The sequence below is a fragment of the Zalophus californianus genome, chromosome 10 (genome assembly GCF_009762305.2).
Source record: "Zalophus californianus isolate mZalCal1 chromosome 10, mZalCal1.pri.v2, whole genome shotgun sequence".
NCBI lineage: Eukaryota > Metazoa > Chordata > Mammalia > Carnivora > Otariidae > Zalophus > Zalophus californianus.
The window spans coordinates 61,386,425-61,400,255 of NC_045604.1; the positions used below are offsets into that span (position 1 = coordinate 61,386,425).

The window sequence follows — 13,831 nt, forward strand, 5'->3', positions numbered from 1 at the left end:
ATTAATGACTTCAAAATATTAATGGAAAGACAAAACAATACAGGGTTTAGCAGTCAATATAGGAATTGTCTTTATGAACTCAGGAGAAAAAGATATCTTAAATAAAACTCAAAAATCACTATTTAAAAAAAGGATATATCTGGTTACATTAAACTAATAACTTTTCTTCATCAGAAGTCATCATAATTAGAGTTAAAAGACAAGAGTTAAAGAAGAGATTTGCAACACATAATAACCAACTGGCTAACCTCATAAAACAGCAAACCCAAATAGCCAATAAACATATACAACATTGCTAAACCTCATTAGTAACCAGAGAAATTCAAATTGGAATTACAGTAGATATAATACACTCAATAGATTAGTTTAAAAAGTAAATCTGATAATACTAAGTTTCAGCAAGGCTGTGTACCAATAGGAGGGTTCATATGCAGCGAACATTAGTATAAATTGGTACCAACTCTCAGCGAATACTTTGGAATTCTTGAGTTATGGGACTTGATTCAGAAGTCAGTATGTCACTTCACAGTCTTGAAGGAACGATGTTGCCAGTGAGCAGTCCAATGCTGGTCTGATTATTTTTCCTCTATAACTTATGCATTTTCTCTGCAAACTTAGATGTTATCTTTGTCCCAGAGGTTTAAGGGCTTTGCCTAAATGCGTATGTTTTCTCATCAATTCCACAGGAGACTTTCAAATCTGCAGTCCTAGATATTTCTTCCAGCTTAGGAAATGTTTTTGTATTATTATTTGTTTACTAAGTATCTTTTCTGCATCTGTTTCTTTTTCTAATTCAGGAACCCATAGTATTTGCATATTGGGTCTTCTGACTCTATCCTCTCAATTTCTTATATTTTTCTTTATGTTTTCTTTTTCTTTTTAGTCATGCTGACTGTTTTGAAATATTTTTCTCTATTTCTAAGCTATTAGTTCAAGTCTCAAAGAGAAATTAATTCTCTTTCAGTTCACCAACCAAATTCTTACATTCGAAGGCCATGTTTTGTTGTTGTTTTGTTTCTGTTTTGAACTTCCTTGAGAACTCTTCAGTTTCGCTCAAGTTAACACACTTCCAGCAGTCTAAGTCAGGAATCTGTTCTGCATGTTTTGTCTGTAGTTATTCTCTCTGGATACTAGCCCCTCTTAGCTTCGTTTCTTTTCTGCTCATTAGGATTTGGCTTCTAGAAAGCACAAGAGGTGGCAATCCTGAGAGGGTGAGGTGTGCAGTCGTGCTGTTCCTGAGGGGTGGTTGTTCAGAGTCCCCACAGCACTTCCCGGTGGAGACCATAGTGGGAAAACTTCTTGCTTCCCATTCTCTCTCTCCAATTTCAGAAGTACGGAAGGCTCAGGCCAGCTGTTCAGCTAGTCCTCAACTCCTTGAGGCACACTAGGTATATGCCATACTTCACATTGCCCCCTGGACCCACCTCCTCCTGGGAATTTGAGCATATTTGTGACTAATCACCATGTTCAACTCTTACCCTTGGACTCTCTCCCACCCTGGTCCCCAGGCTTTTGTTCAGCCCAAAGGGTGACAATGCCATAATAACTTTCTTTCCCCAAACTCCAACCCTCATCCTCTGCTTGCCTCCAGAGACTGTTCCTGGAGTCAGAGCTGGGAGTGGAGTGCAGGAAAGATGTACCAAGCCTCTATCTTCCTCGGACTCTCAGCTGCATCAAAGAAACAAATAAGCAAAAAACTGCTTCGTTAGTCATATTCTATTACTCAGGGAACTCTGCTAATGTGTAATGAGCTAAGGGGAAGCCCCCATACGATTTTTGTATTTCTTCTTAATGTCTTCAGACCAGTCCTTAATGGCTTGAGCTGTAACGTCTCTCTTGCACTTACATTCTTGGTTTTATTTTCCCAAGTCTCAAAAACATGCTTGGGTCACTGCCTGGTCCTGTCACAAACATCACTGTATGAGCTTCTTCAGGCCTGGCCTTCTGGCCATGTCATGGGAAGGCAGATTATGAACTGACTGGCCTGTCAATGCGACATCCTGACCACAAAAGAAGGAAATAATAATCGTTTCACAATCTGTTTTAAGGAGACAGAATTACATCTTGCTTGTATAAAAAATTTTTATAAATCTGGGATAAATTTGCCCCCAAACCCTCGTTGATAAAAACCATAGATCGGGGTGCTGGGGCTCAGTCAGTTGAGCATTGGCCTCATGATTTCAGCTCAGGTCATGATCTCGGGGTGATGAGATCAAGCCCCACAATGGGCTCTGCATTCAGCAGGGAGTCTGCTTGAGATTCTCTCTGCCCCTCCCCCATTGTGAGCACACATTCTCTCTCTCTAAAATAAATAAAATCTTTAAAAAAAAACATAGACTGGTGAGATATTACTGTTATAACATCATGAACAGAGTGGTGTGAGAGTTCAGAGATTTCGAGTAATTGACCCAAAAATAGTTCACTCACTGTATAAGAAATTGAGAGGTTAGAGTCAGAAGAACCAATATGCAAATAGTATGGGTTCCTGAATTAGAAAAAGAAACAGTTGCGGAAAAGATACTTAACACTTCAAATACTGAGGACCCACTTACGTCCTTTTATCTGTCCTTCCATCCATGTAACTTTATATGTTTAGTCCTGCAGCCCTCTTTGTGAGTCCCTCCAGGCATAAGATCTCCCTCTACGAGGCGATTAATGTAATACATGTTCATAGAATCGTGTGAACTGCTATTTTCTGGGAGCACGAAATTCTGAAGGCCTATCTGCCAATACCAACCTGGGATAAAAAGTTTTACCACTTAGGTGTGAAATGAAAAAAATAGGGCAATTTTTCATAAGGCTAATTTTACTTTTTATATTTAAAGGTTGTATCTTTCCTGCTTGTTGATATTAAACTATAGCCTTGCTTTTCATAAAATAATGATAGCAGAGTTTCCAGTCCCCTTCTCCCCCATGTCCTCTCTTGGTGAAATTAAATGTTAGTAACTCTAAGTCAATATTCCAAAGTGTGTTTTGTTTTTGTTTTTTTTTAATTTTACTGCTCCATGGATTCAGAAATATTGAGAGCCACTGTGTCCATCAGGGAGGCACATGAACTTAACTAAGCTATTATTCAACATGTCAATGTCTGACCCCACTTCCTGGACATTGCTGAACTGCCTTCTGCTCCCAAAGTGGCACAAACTCTAACCAAAGACCCACCTAGCAGGTAGGAGAACCACTGGCCAGTACTTTTAAATCAACATAGATATGAGATAACAGAGACCTTAGATCACCTAGAAACATAATGCTTTTGAAAAATGAAAGAACTTTTATCCATCCACTCACTGAAGTCCTCACTTTACAAACAAGGAAAATATGGCCCAAAGGAAGAGAGATACTTTGCCCAGGCTCTCACCAGAACGGAGACTGGAAATGTGTTGTCTTCATGTCTAGACCAATATTCTCTCCACTTTACCACAGCTGCTCTCAACCTAAAAGATCTGTGCTTTACTAGCAAAATCACCAACCTTAAAATTTTGACTTTTATTCCCATAGAAAAGTTAAAACTTCAAAAATTAAGAACATCTCAACAATGATAACCAATCAGAAACAGAATGATCACATTAAAAGAGCAAACAAAAATGTAAGGTGCCTAAACAAATTTAACAAAAATATGCAAAAATTGGGCGCCTGGGGGGCTCAGTTGTTAAGCGTCTGCCTTCGGCTCAGGTCATGGTCCCAGGGTCCTGGGATCGAGCCCCGCATTGGACTCCCTGCTCAGCAGGAAGCCTGCTTCTCCCTCTCCCACTCCCTCTGCTTGTGTTCCCTCTCTCGCTCTCCTTCTCTCTCTGTCAAATAAATAAATAAAATCTTTAAAAAAATATGCAAAAATTTTGTGGAAAAATTTCCTAAAGAACATAAACAACAATCTGAAAATATGGAGAGCTACACCATATTCACAAGATGAGATATCACAAAGATCTCTTTATTACATTCAATAAAAATAAACATGCCTTTAAAAAACAATGAAAAAATAAGTCACACACTGTGGAAAGAGGTAACATACTGTGTCCCAGGTAAACAAGAAAGTATTAGGAAACAGAATTGCTAAATAAATCCCACAAATCCAGAAGAAAAAGAGCCCAAGAGGAAAATGGACAAAGGACAGGCAAGAAAACCCAAATGGCTCACAAACACATGAAAAATGTTCAACTCACTAAATTAGGAAAATGTGACTAATATAATCAATACATTTAAAATTTTACTTTTTAATACCCCATTTTAAACCCATCGTAAGAAAAAAAATAATAATAATCGATTTAAACCAAGTGTTGGCAAGAATGTGAAGAAAGGAAAACTCTTATCTAATTCTCATGGGGGTGAAAAACGATAGCACTACTTTGAAGGACCACTGGTAGCATCTAGTCAAGTCAATAATTGCATATCTTACAATTTAATAATTCTACTCCAGGCATATGCTGTAGGAACCATGGCACCTGTCCATAAAAACAAGCAGTGAAAAATTGGCAGCAACCTAAACACCCTAGCAGTAGAAGCCTGGATAAAATTTATGTACAATAAATTCTTATAATCCTATAAAGGAGTTAAAAATAAATGAACTAGAGTTCCATGTAATAATTTATACAAATCTCCAAAATATTAATGTTAAGTGAACAAGAAAGTTAAAGAAGAATTCATAGAGTTTGATAACATTTATAAAAAGGTAAAAAGCCTAAAATCAGGGTGCCTGGGTGGCTCAGTCAGTTAAGTGTCTGACTGTTGATTTTGGCTCAAGTCATGATCTCAGGGTTGTGGAATCGAGCCCCGTGTCAGGCTCTGTGCTGGGCATGGAACCTGCTTGAGATTCTTTCTCTCCCTCTCCTCTGCCCCTCCCCTCCTTAAAAAAAGCCTGAAAGCAATATTGTTACATATGTACAATGTACATGTATATCCGTATAACAATATGATATATGCATATGTAGCATACATGTATAAGTTTATGTAGAAATATTAGGATTTTCATAACTAACACCATATTTAGGTTAATAATGGTCTCTGGGAAGGAATAAGAAACAGGAATTCTATTAAAGAGGGCTAGATGGGGCTTAAGATTTGATAATGATAATGATAATTTGATAATGATGTATCCACCACCTTGATACCCAGGTGGTCAGTACATCTTTATATGTTCTATTTCTCTCTGTATCTTTAAAACAGCTCAAAATAAAATAACCAACTGAATTTTTTCATGTACTCACTGTATTTCTATTGAAGGGTAAGGAAGAGGAGGCCTATCTTGTGGTGATATGGGAGCTGCCCAATGTCATGCCTTTCCTACAAGACGTGAATCACACTGTGCATCTGAGGACATCTCCTAAACACAGGAGCATGCGTATTCCTTTCCCAGATGTTGAGCTAGTAGAGAAAAACTTTTCTCAACACATTAATGTAAGTTTCATTTCTTGATTTCTTTTTCCTTTCTATTTGGGAAAATTATACAGAAGTAGAGAAAATAATGTGTTGAACTTATACGTACTAGCGCTCAGCTTCAGAAATTATGTGTGCATGGCCAAACTTACTCCTTTTTATTCCTACCACTTCCCATGACCACCACAAAAGAATTATTTTGAAGCAAATCCCAGATGCTGTGCCATTTCATCCCTAAGTATTTCAGTATGTATCTCTACATGATAATGACTCATAAAAATGGCATGACACCATTATTTTTAAAGATTTTTTCTAAAATAACTTTTAAGAAATCCTTAATATCATCACACAGTGTTCAAATTTCCTAGATTGCCTCATATTCTTTTATAGTTTACAAGGATCCAAACAAGGTCCATTTGTGCATTTAGTGGAGTCTTAAATCTCTATTAATCTATAAATATCTTTCCATTTCTCTCTTCTTCCCTTGCTATTTATTTATTGAATTTACTGGAGAGTTGGTGCCATAGTTTTACATTTTCTATATTTTGCTGACTGCATCCTCCTGGTGTAATTTAAGTTCTGTGTGTATTTCCTCTAACCTGGCTTCATTGCATGAGCTTTGGTTTTATTTTAATAAGACTCCATGGATGCTGTCATATACTTCCATCAGGATTCACAAAACGATTGGTTGTCTCTCTTTCAAAAAATAAATTAATTTAAAATCTGTAAGGTTTTTTGTGAGATGCTTATATCTATTCAGTATGGCTGGAGCTTGTGTTCACACCTGAGGGGTAAAGTGTGTGGCATGTTTCAGGCTGAAGAACAGAGAAATAAGGAAGCTGTTCTCTTTGTTCCCATAAAAATTTAGGTCGATCGATTTTTTTTGAGACTTTATACACCTCATTTGCTTACTCTAATATTAGCTCAAGCCATTCTTACTTTTCAGTTTTTACAAAGATAAGTGGTCAGAAACTAAAGAATGCAAGAAACCACAAATTATAGAGGAAGCAATTTTAAAAAGTCTTGTTTTTCATCCCTGTCATTAGTGAAACAAATGTAATTTAAGAGAGAATAGTATAGCTTGTTACAAAGAATTTGGAAACTATTTTTTTAAAGATTTATATATTATTTTAGAGAGAGGGAGAGAGAGAGAGAGAGCAGGAGTGAGGAGAGGGGCAGAGGGAAAGAATCTCAAGCAGATTCCCCACTGAGCGCAGAGCCCACACGGGGCTTGATGTCACAACCCTGAGATCATAACCTGAGCCGAAACCAAGAGTCAGTCGCTTAACCTCCTGAGCCACCCAAGTGACCCTGGAAACTATTATTTTATCATAGTATGGAGAGAGATTGTAATTCCCTCAAATTTAAATGTTAGTTTAGCACTGCAATTCCAAGTCCATTCATAGTTAGTTTAAATCGTAAGTAGGTTTCATTGTTTGCTAAAGGATTTGAAATCAAAATATACAGAGACTAGATCATGATAACATCATCACATAATGTGTGCCAAAGCTGAAAGAACAGAATGCATCTCCTTAAACAGTCATTCTAGTCCATTTCTTCCAACGCCACGCAACTGGAAACACTGGGTTTGGTTCCATGTTCCTTGTTAGGAGCTAATAAAAACAGGACGATGATTAATGCACAGTGAGCCAGATCCGATGGATTTGGCAAGTTATTATATGGGTAATGAAAAACGCTTGCTTTGAAAAAAAAAAAAGGAAGAACTGCTGTAATAAATTATTGAAGTAATAAATGAAAGTGCCTTTTAGGATTATAATAAAAATGTATATTATCTTTGAATTTGTTTATGTTTTGTATGTATCATAATGAGCATTTATAGCTCTTCCTTTTTGCAACATATTTTAAAGTTATTCTATAGATGGAAAGTCTGCAAAAGTCACTTGGGGCAACAAATTGGGTTGTGCATGGAAATTCTGTTTCTCTAAAACTCTTCCATTTAGGAAGCACTGTTTGTTGAATACCTGCTATGCAGCATGCATTGTTCTTAGCCCCGGGAATGCGAAGATTACTGAGGTGTGGTACCTGCACACCTCATCTACTGCACGATGGCAACCCAGCAGAGAGCTTGGAGGGTTAGGCCAGACGAGGGTCCTAAAAATAGTTGCTGATTAGGTCGGAAAGAATTACCAAGACTTAGCTCGGCCCAGATAGGAAGTTTCTGGGGGGACTCCAGAAGACAAAGTGAATGCCAAGTGAAGGAGATAAAGTGAAAAATGTCACAAAGATGAGTGTGGCTGAAGGAAGACAGGGCGTGAGGAAGATGGAGATGGACAGATAGCTAGGAGCCAGATCGCGCTCAGTGTTAAGGCCCTTGAATCTCGTGTAAGAGACGGAAAACCAGTGAGGGCTTCGGCTGAGAAATGGCATAATCCGATTGGTGTTGTGGGTAGCATCTATGATGCTGCTTCCATGACAGGTTTTGTTTTTGTTTTTGTTTTTTAAGATTTTATTTATTTATTTGACAGCGAGAGAGGAAATAACTAGCAGGGGGAGTGGGAGAGGGAGAAGCAGGCTTCCCGCGGAGCAGGGAGCGCGATGCGGGGCTCGATCCCAGGACCCCGGGACCATGACCCGAGCCGAAGGCAGACGCTTAACGACTGAGCCACCCGGGCGCCCCTCGATGACAGTTTTGAATGGGACAAGATTGCAGGCAGAAGGTTCAGGCAGTGATCCACTGTTTTAGTTGAGGGACATAAGGCCATGACAGTGAGGATGGCGGAAGGAGAGGTTTCAAACAATATCTGGTGGCAAAAGTAGCAGCCCTTGGGCTTTGCTAATTAGGGCTGGATGTCATGCAGTTGAGAGAGAGGATCCTGAGAGAAAGGAGAGCATCAAGGACAGCGTGGCGCTAACTTGAAGGATGGACTGGGACGTGGTGCTACCAGTGAGCTATAGAATAGAATGAAATAAGGTGCTGGAAGGAGGCAAGAAGTTACACATATTAACTTTGAGATACCTGTAAAAAATTTCTAAGTAATTAAATATACAACCCTGAAGCTTATGGGAGGGGACTGACTAGATTGTTGGGGCACTGAGATTGAGATGATTATTAAAACACAGGGGACAAGATTGCCCAAAAGGAGTTGGAAAAAAGAAAAAGCAAATGGGATAGAGGTAAACCCTCAGTATATTAATACCTAACAGATTGGCAGAGTAAGAGGGTATCAAGTAGAAAACAGAAACATGGACACAAGCAAAATTAGGAGTCTGGTGTCAAGGATGTCAAGAGAGTAAGGAGTTTCAGGAAGGAGGGAGCAATGGAGAGTGACAAGAATTGTTAACTGTTTTTTAAAATTTGAGTATAGTTGACACACAATGTTACATTCGTTTCAGGTGCACAACCTAGTGATTTCATAAGTTTATAGATTACGCTGTGTTCACTGCAAGTGTAGTTACTATCTGCGCTGATACATGGCTCTCACATCACAGTATCACTGACTTTATTCCTTATGCTGTGCCTTTTATTCCCATGACTTACTCATTCCATAACTGGAAGCCTCTCTCTCCCTCTCCCCATCACCCATTTTGCCCAACCTCTCACCCCCTTCCCCTGTGGCAACCATGTTTGTTCTTTGTGTTTATAGGGTCAATTCCGCCTTTTGTTTATTTGTTTTTTTAGATTCCACTTCTGAGTGGGATCATATAATATTTGTCTTTCTCAATCTAACTTAGTTCACTTAGCATAATACCCTCTAGGTCCATGCATCTTTTCTCAAATGGCATAATCTCATCCTTTCTAAAATTTTAACTCTAGTAGAGTTAACATACAGTGTTATATTAGTTTCAGTTGTACAATGTAGTGATTCAACACTTCCCTATATCACCCAGTGCTCCTTACAACAAGGACACTCTTTAATCCCCACCACCTGTTTCATCCATCCCCCCACAACCTCCTCTCCCCAGCAGTTTGTTCTCTATAGTTAAGAGTTTGCTGGGGCACCTGGGTGGCTCAGTCAGTTAAGCATCTGCCTTCGGCTCTGGGATCCTGGGATCGAGCTCCGTATCACGTCCCTACTCAGTGGGGAACCTGCTTCTACCGCTCCCGCTGCTAGTGCTCTCTCTCTGTCAAATAAATACATAAAATCTTAAAAAAAAAAAAAAGAGTTTGTTTATTAGTTTGTCTCTCTCTTTTTTCCTTTGCTCATTCATTTTGTTTCTTAAATTCCATATATGTGTGAAATCATATGGTATTTGTCTTTCTCTGACTGACTTATTTCCCTTAGCATTCTACTGTCTAGCTCTATCCATGTCATTGTAAATGGCAAGTTTCATGCTTTTTATGGCTGTGTAATATTCCTGTGTATGTTTTGTGTGTGTGTGTGTGTGTGTGTGTGTGTGTGTGTGTGTGTGTGTGTGAGTGAGTGTATACCACATCTTCCTTATCCAGTTGTCTACTGATGGACACTTAGGTAGCTTTCATATCTATTGGCTATTGTAAATAATGCTGCAGTAAACATATGAGGTGCATATATCTTTTCAAATTAGTGTTTTTGTTTTCTTTGGGTAAATACCCAGTAGTTGGATTATTGGATCATATGGTAGTTCTATTTAAAATTTTTTGAGGAGCCTCCATACTATTTCCCACAGTGGCTGCACCACTTTACGTTCCTACCAACAATGCATGAAGATCCCCTTTCTCTACATACTCACCAACACTTGTTATTTCTTGTCATTTGATTTTAGCCATTCTAACTGGTGAGAGGTGATATCTCATTGTGGTTTTAATTTGCATTTCCCTGATGATTAGTGATGTTGAGCATCTTTTCATGTGCCTGTTGGCCATCTGGATAACTGATCTCTAATCTTATTTAGATGTCACTCTTCTATGTTCCTATAAAGTCTTGTGTCGGCCTCCAATATAGCACTTTTAAATTGTACAGTACTTTATCTTAATACTTTCATTATATTATAAGTTTCTCCAGGTCACAGACATTCTTTTTTTTTTTAAGATTTTATTTATTTGATAGAGAGAGACACAGTGAGAGAGGGAACACAAGCAGGGGGAGTGGGAGAGGGAGAAGCAGGCTTCCCGTGGAGCAGGGAGACTGATGCGGGGCTCAATCCCAGGACCCTGGGATCATGACCTGAGCTGAAGGCAGACACTTAACGACTGAGCCACCCAGGCACCCCAGTCACAGACATTCTATTTGACTTTGTGTTTCAGGAGCCTAACAGCAGGTGCCCAACAAATACTTGAAGCAAGACAATTAAAAACTGCCAAATAGCACTAACAATAGAAAGTGCTTAGTGACGGGGTGCCTGGGTGGTTCACACAGTTGGGCATTTGCCTTCAGCTCAGGTCATGATCCCGGGACCTGGGACTAAGCCTCGAGTCGGGCTCCCTGCTCAGCAGGGAGTCTGCTTCTCCCTCTCCCTATCCCTCTGTGCTCTCTCTCTCAAATAAATGAATAGGATCAGAAAGAAAGAAAGAAAGAAAGAAAGAAAGAAAGAAAGAAGAAAGAAAGAAAGAAAGAAAGAAAGAAAGAAAGAAAGAAAGAAAGAAAGAAAGAAAGAAAGAAAGAAAGAAAGAAAGAAGAAAGAAAGAAAGAAAGAAAGAAAGAAAGAAAGAAAGAAAGAAAGAAAGAAAGAAAGAAAGAAAGAAAGAAAGAAAGAAAGAAAAGAAAAAAAGAAAGAAAGAAAAAAAGAAAGAAAGAAAGAAAAAGAAAAAAAGAAAGAAAGAAAAGGAAGGGAGGAAGGAAAGGAAAGGAGGAAGGAAAGGAAGGAAGGAAGTGCTTAGTGATAAATAGAAAAAGTTTTCACAGGGGCACCTGGGTAGCTCAGTTGGTTGGGTGTCGGATTCTTGATTTCAGCTCAGGATCCTGGGATCAAGCCCAGCCTCAGGCTGTGCACTCAGAAGGGAGTCTGCTTGAGATTCTCGCTCTCCCTCTCCCTGTGCCCCTCCCTCTGCTCGTGTGCTCTCGCTCTCTCTCTCTCTCTCAAATAAATGAATCTTAAAGAAAAAGTTTTCATTGTGTACTATGGAGCAGAAGCCAAACGGTGAGTGAAAAGGAGGCCAATAAGGAGAATCAGCCAATGCAGAAGATTTTCAAGAAATTTGAAGGGAAGAGAAGGATGGCAAGGTGATCTCACGGTTGGTTGGTTAAGGAAGAATAAGTCAAGGCTGAGAGGAAGGAGCCAAGTAGATGGAAGAGTATATTTTGTTATTTTAATGAATTCAACGAGTTAAAAAACTTTAATGCAAAACTAACTCTATTTTACTAAATTTCATAGTAATTAGTGATAGTAATTTTAAGTAACAAAAAATCATAATACGACATTTTGTTTTAATGATAGACTAACAAAGTGTACACAATAACATTGTACTGTGGTTCGATACTGTGTTCATGATGGTCCATGAGTCTGTTTCCTTCCTTCTTCAGAGTTCTGCCATCAGTATGGAAGTGAACTGCATTGATTTATTACAAGTAGAAGGATATAATTTGATAGTTGCTGGAACCTTAAATGGTGTGATTGTCTTATGGAATTTTGTAAACTCTACTGTCAAAGAACTGTAAGTCACATCTTTTTCTTAAACAATATAAAAGCTGTACTGCAATAGAGCCAAAGTAATATTCAATACTTTTTTTAAAAAGCAATAAATAACAGTGGCATACCAGTGGTGATAACTCTCAAGAGAGACTTTTCTGGAAGTTGCTTTCATGAGATTTGTTTTGCATGTCCAAATCCCAGGATAATATGAATAAGATAAACCTTAAATATTCATATTCCCAAGTGCTTTGACTTTCACTCTTCTCACTCTAGCACATGCTTTCATGTGGGATCTTGTCCAAATTTATACCCTCAACAAAAAGTTAAAATACATGCTTTAAACACTAATCTCCTTAGAGCTTTAAACACACATATCTGGCAGTTACCATCTGGGTCACCAATAACACCCTTAAAGCCCAAAACTTTGTCCCAGTCATGTATCTCTTCTTCCTGTATTCCCAATGACACCACCATCTATTCAGTCACCAAAGTCAAATGGTAAGTGCCATTCTAGGTGGGTTTTACTTTTTACTCACCACTGCAACATGTTCAGTGCATATGCAATTAAGTAAATCAATATCAACCAATTAAATTTGCCCTGTACCCATGACCAAAAGCTTTACCCATTCTCTGATATCCCTTTTTTCTCTTTCTTTCTTTCTTTTTTTTTTTTAGAGAGAGAGTGCATGCACACATGAAGTGGGGGAGGGGCAGAGAGAGGGAGAGAGAGAATCTCAAGCAGACTCCCCACTGAGCTTGGAACCAGACTTGGAGCTCGGTCTCACAATCCTGAGATCGTGATCTGAGATGAAATCAAGGGTCTAATGCTTAACTGACTGAGTCGCCCAAGTGCCCCCCTGCTAACAATTTCTAAATGTTCTTACTATTGGTTGTAAACGAAATAATATAGCATTGTATTTTTTGCTATGGATGGGTCATAAATAATAAGCTCTCCCCAGTTGTCTAACTGGGCTATAAGCAAGGGCCTTGTGTGAACATCCTATGTCAAGGGGAGTTTGTAATATTGTACTTTGAGGTACAAGATGGTCAAGAACTTTAATGAATGAATAAAAATAAAATCAAGTCTATCTAAGCATTCAGAGGAAGGAAAGAGGTGTAAAAAGGGAGAAGAGAGTCAGAAAGGACAAGGGAAAAGAGGAAAATGCAGAAGACATCTCTGCCTCTTGATTTACAGTGGCTTACATACTCCTGGTCCACCTGGACTCCATGCCCCTTTCCAGTCTAAGTCTGAGTCATTATTTTTAACCAACTTTTGAGAGGACATACTCCTTTCTTCTTCAGACTCTGGATTGATTCTCCTTTGGACCTTTAGTTGAATTAGCTTTTTCTGCAGACCCCTTCCTCTGTGCCTCAGCCCCGTGTTCTCTTGGGCCCTCCCCCTAGAATTCTTGTCCTCCTTCCATCTGTCCCTTTCAACACTTGCCCTTGGGCTTTCTCATGACGGTATACTTGTCACTTGATCAATATCAATATGCACTGGTCAGTTCTTTACCCTCTTATTAAAGCAGTCATGCTGCCACAGCATAAAGAGGGAAGCTCCCCTGAGGTTGTTCCCAACTTGAAGGAAGAGATGCTCCTTGTTGAAAGGCTAGGCATTTTGCCAAGAGATGCATGCAAACCCAACACCCAGCCAGAGAAAAATAACAGTATAGTGAGCCATACATTGTATTCCCTTCCCATGTGAAGATGATTATACAAAAATAATTGATTTAGAATCTCCTTAGCTTTTGCAAAACATACAATTTAGTACAGAACTGTCTAATGTAATTTGGGCCCAGCTTAAAATAGGCTCTAAAGTTGAAGATGGTTTCCATATTGATGGTGGAAGTCATCCCTACCTCTACTTCAAATTTGCCTAAGATCCCTTCATCAGTCAGGAGAAATAGCCTTTCTCTTCCTGTTCAAAGCCTCATATGTTTTTTGGGTCCAA

General features: G+C 38.9%; 1 protein-coding gene across 6 annotated transcripts in view; it reads left to right on the forward strand.

The window, feature by feature from the left end:
• WDR64 (WD repeat domain 64) overlaps positions 1 to 13,831 on the forward strand; it is a 153,832-nt gene that overhangs the window by 94,555 nt on the left and 45,446 nt on the right. For all 6 annotated transcript variants that reach the window (XR_003523036.2, XM_027611248.2, XM_027611249.2 and 3 more), the window contains 2 exons: positions 5,218 to 5,391; positions 11,772 to 11,902. Coding sequence is in view for 5 of the 6 variants with exons in the window: in XM_027611248.2 (XP_027467049.2) it covers positions 5,218 to 5,391; positions 11,772 to 11,902 (305 nt within the window). In the remaining variant the exon portion in view is untranslated. The remainder of the gene's footprint in view (positions 1 to 5,217; positions 5,392 to 11,771; positions 11,903 to 13,831) is intronic.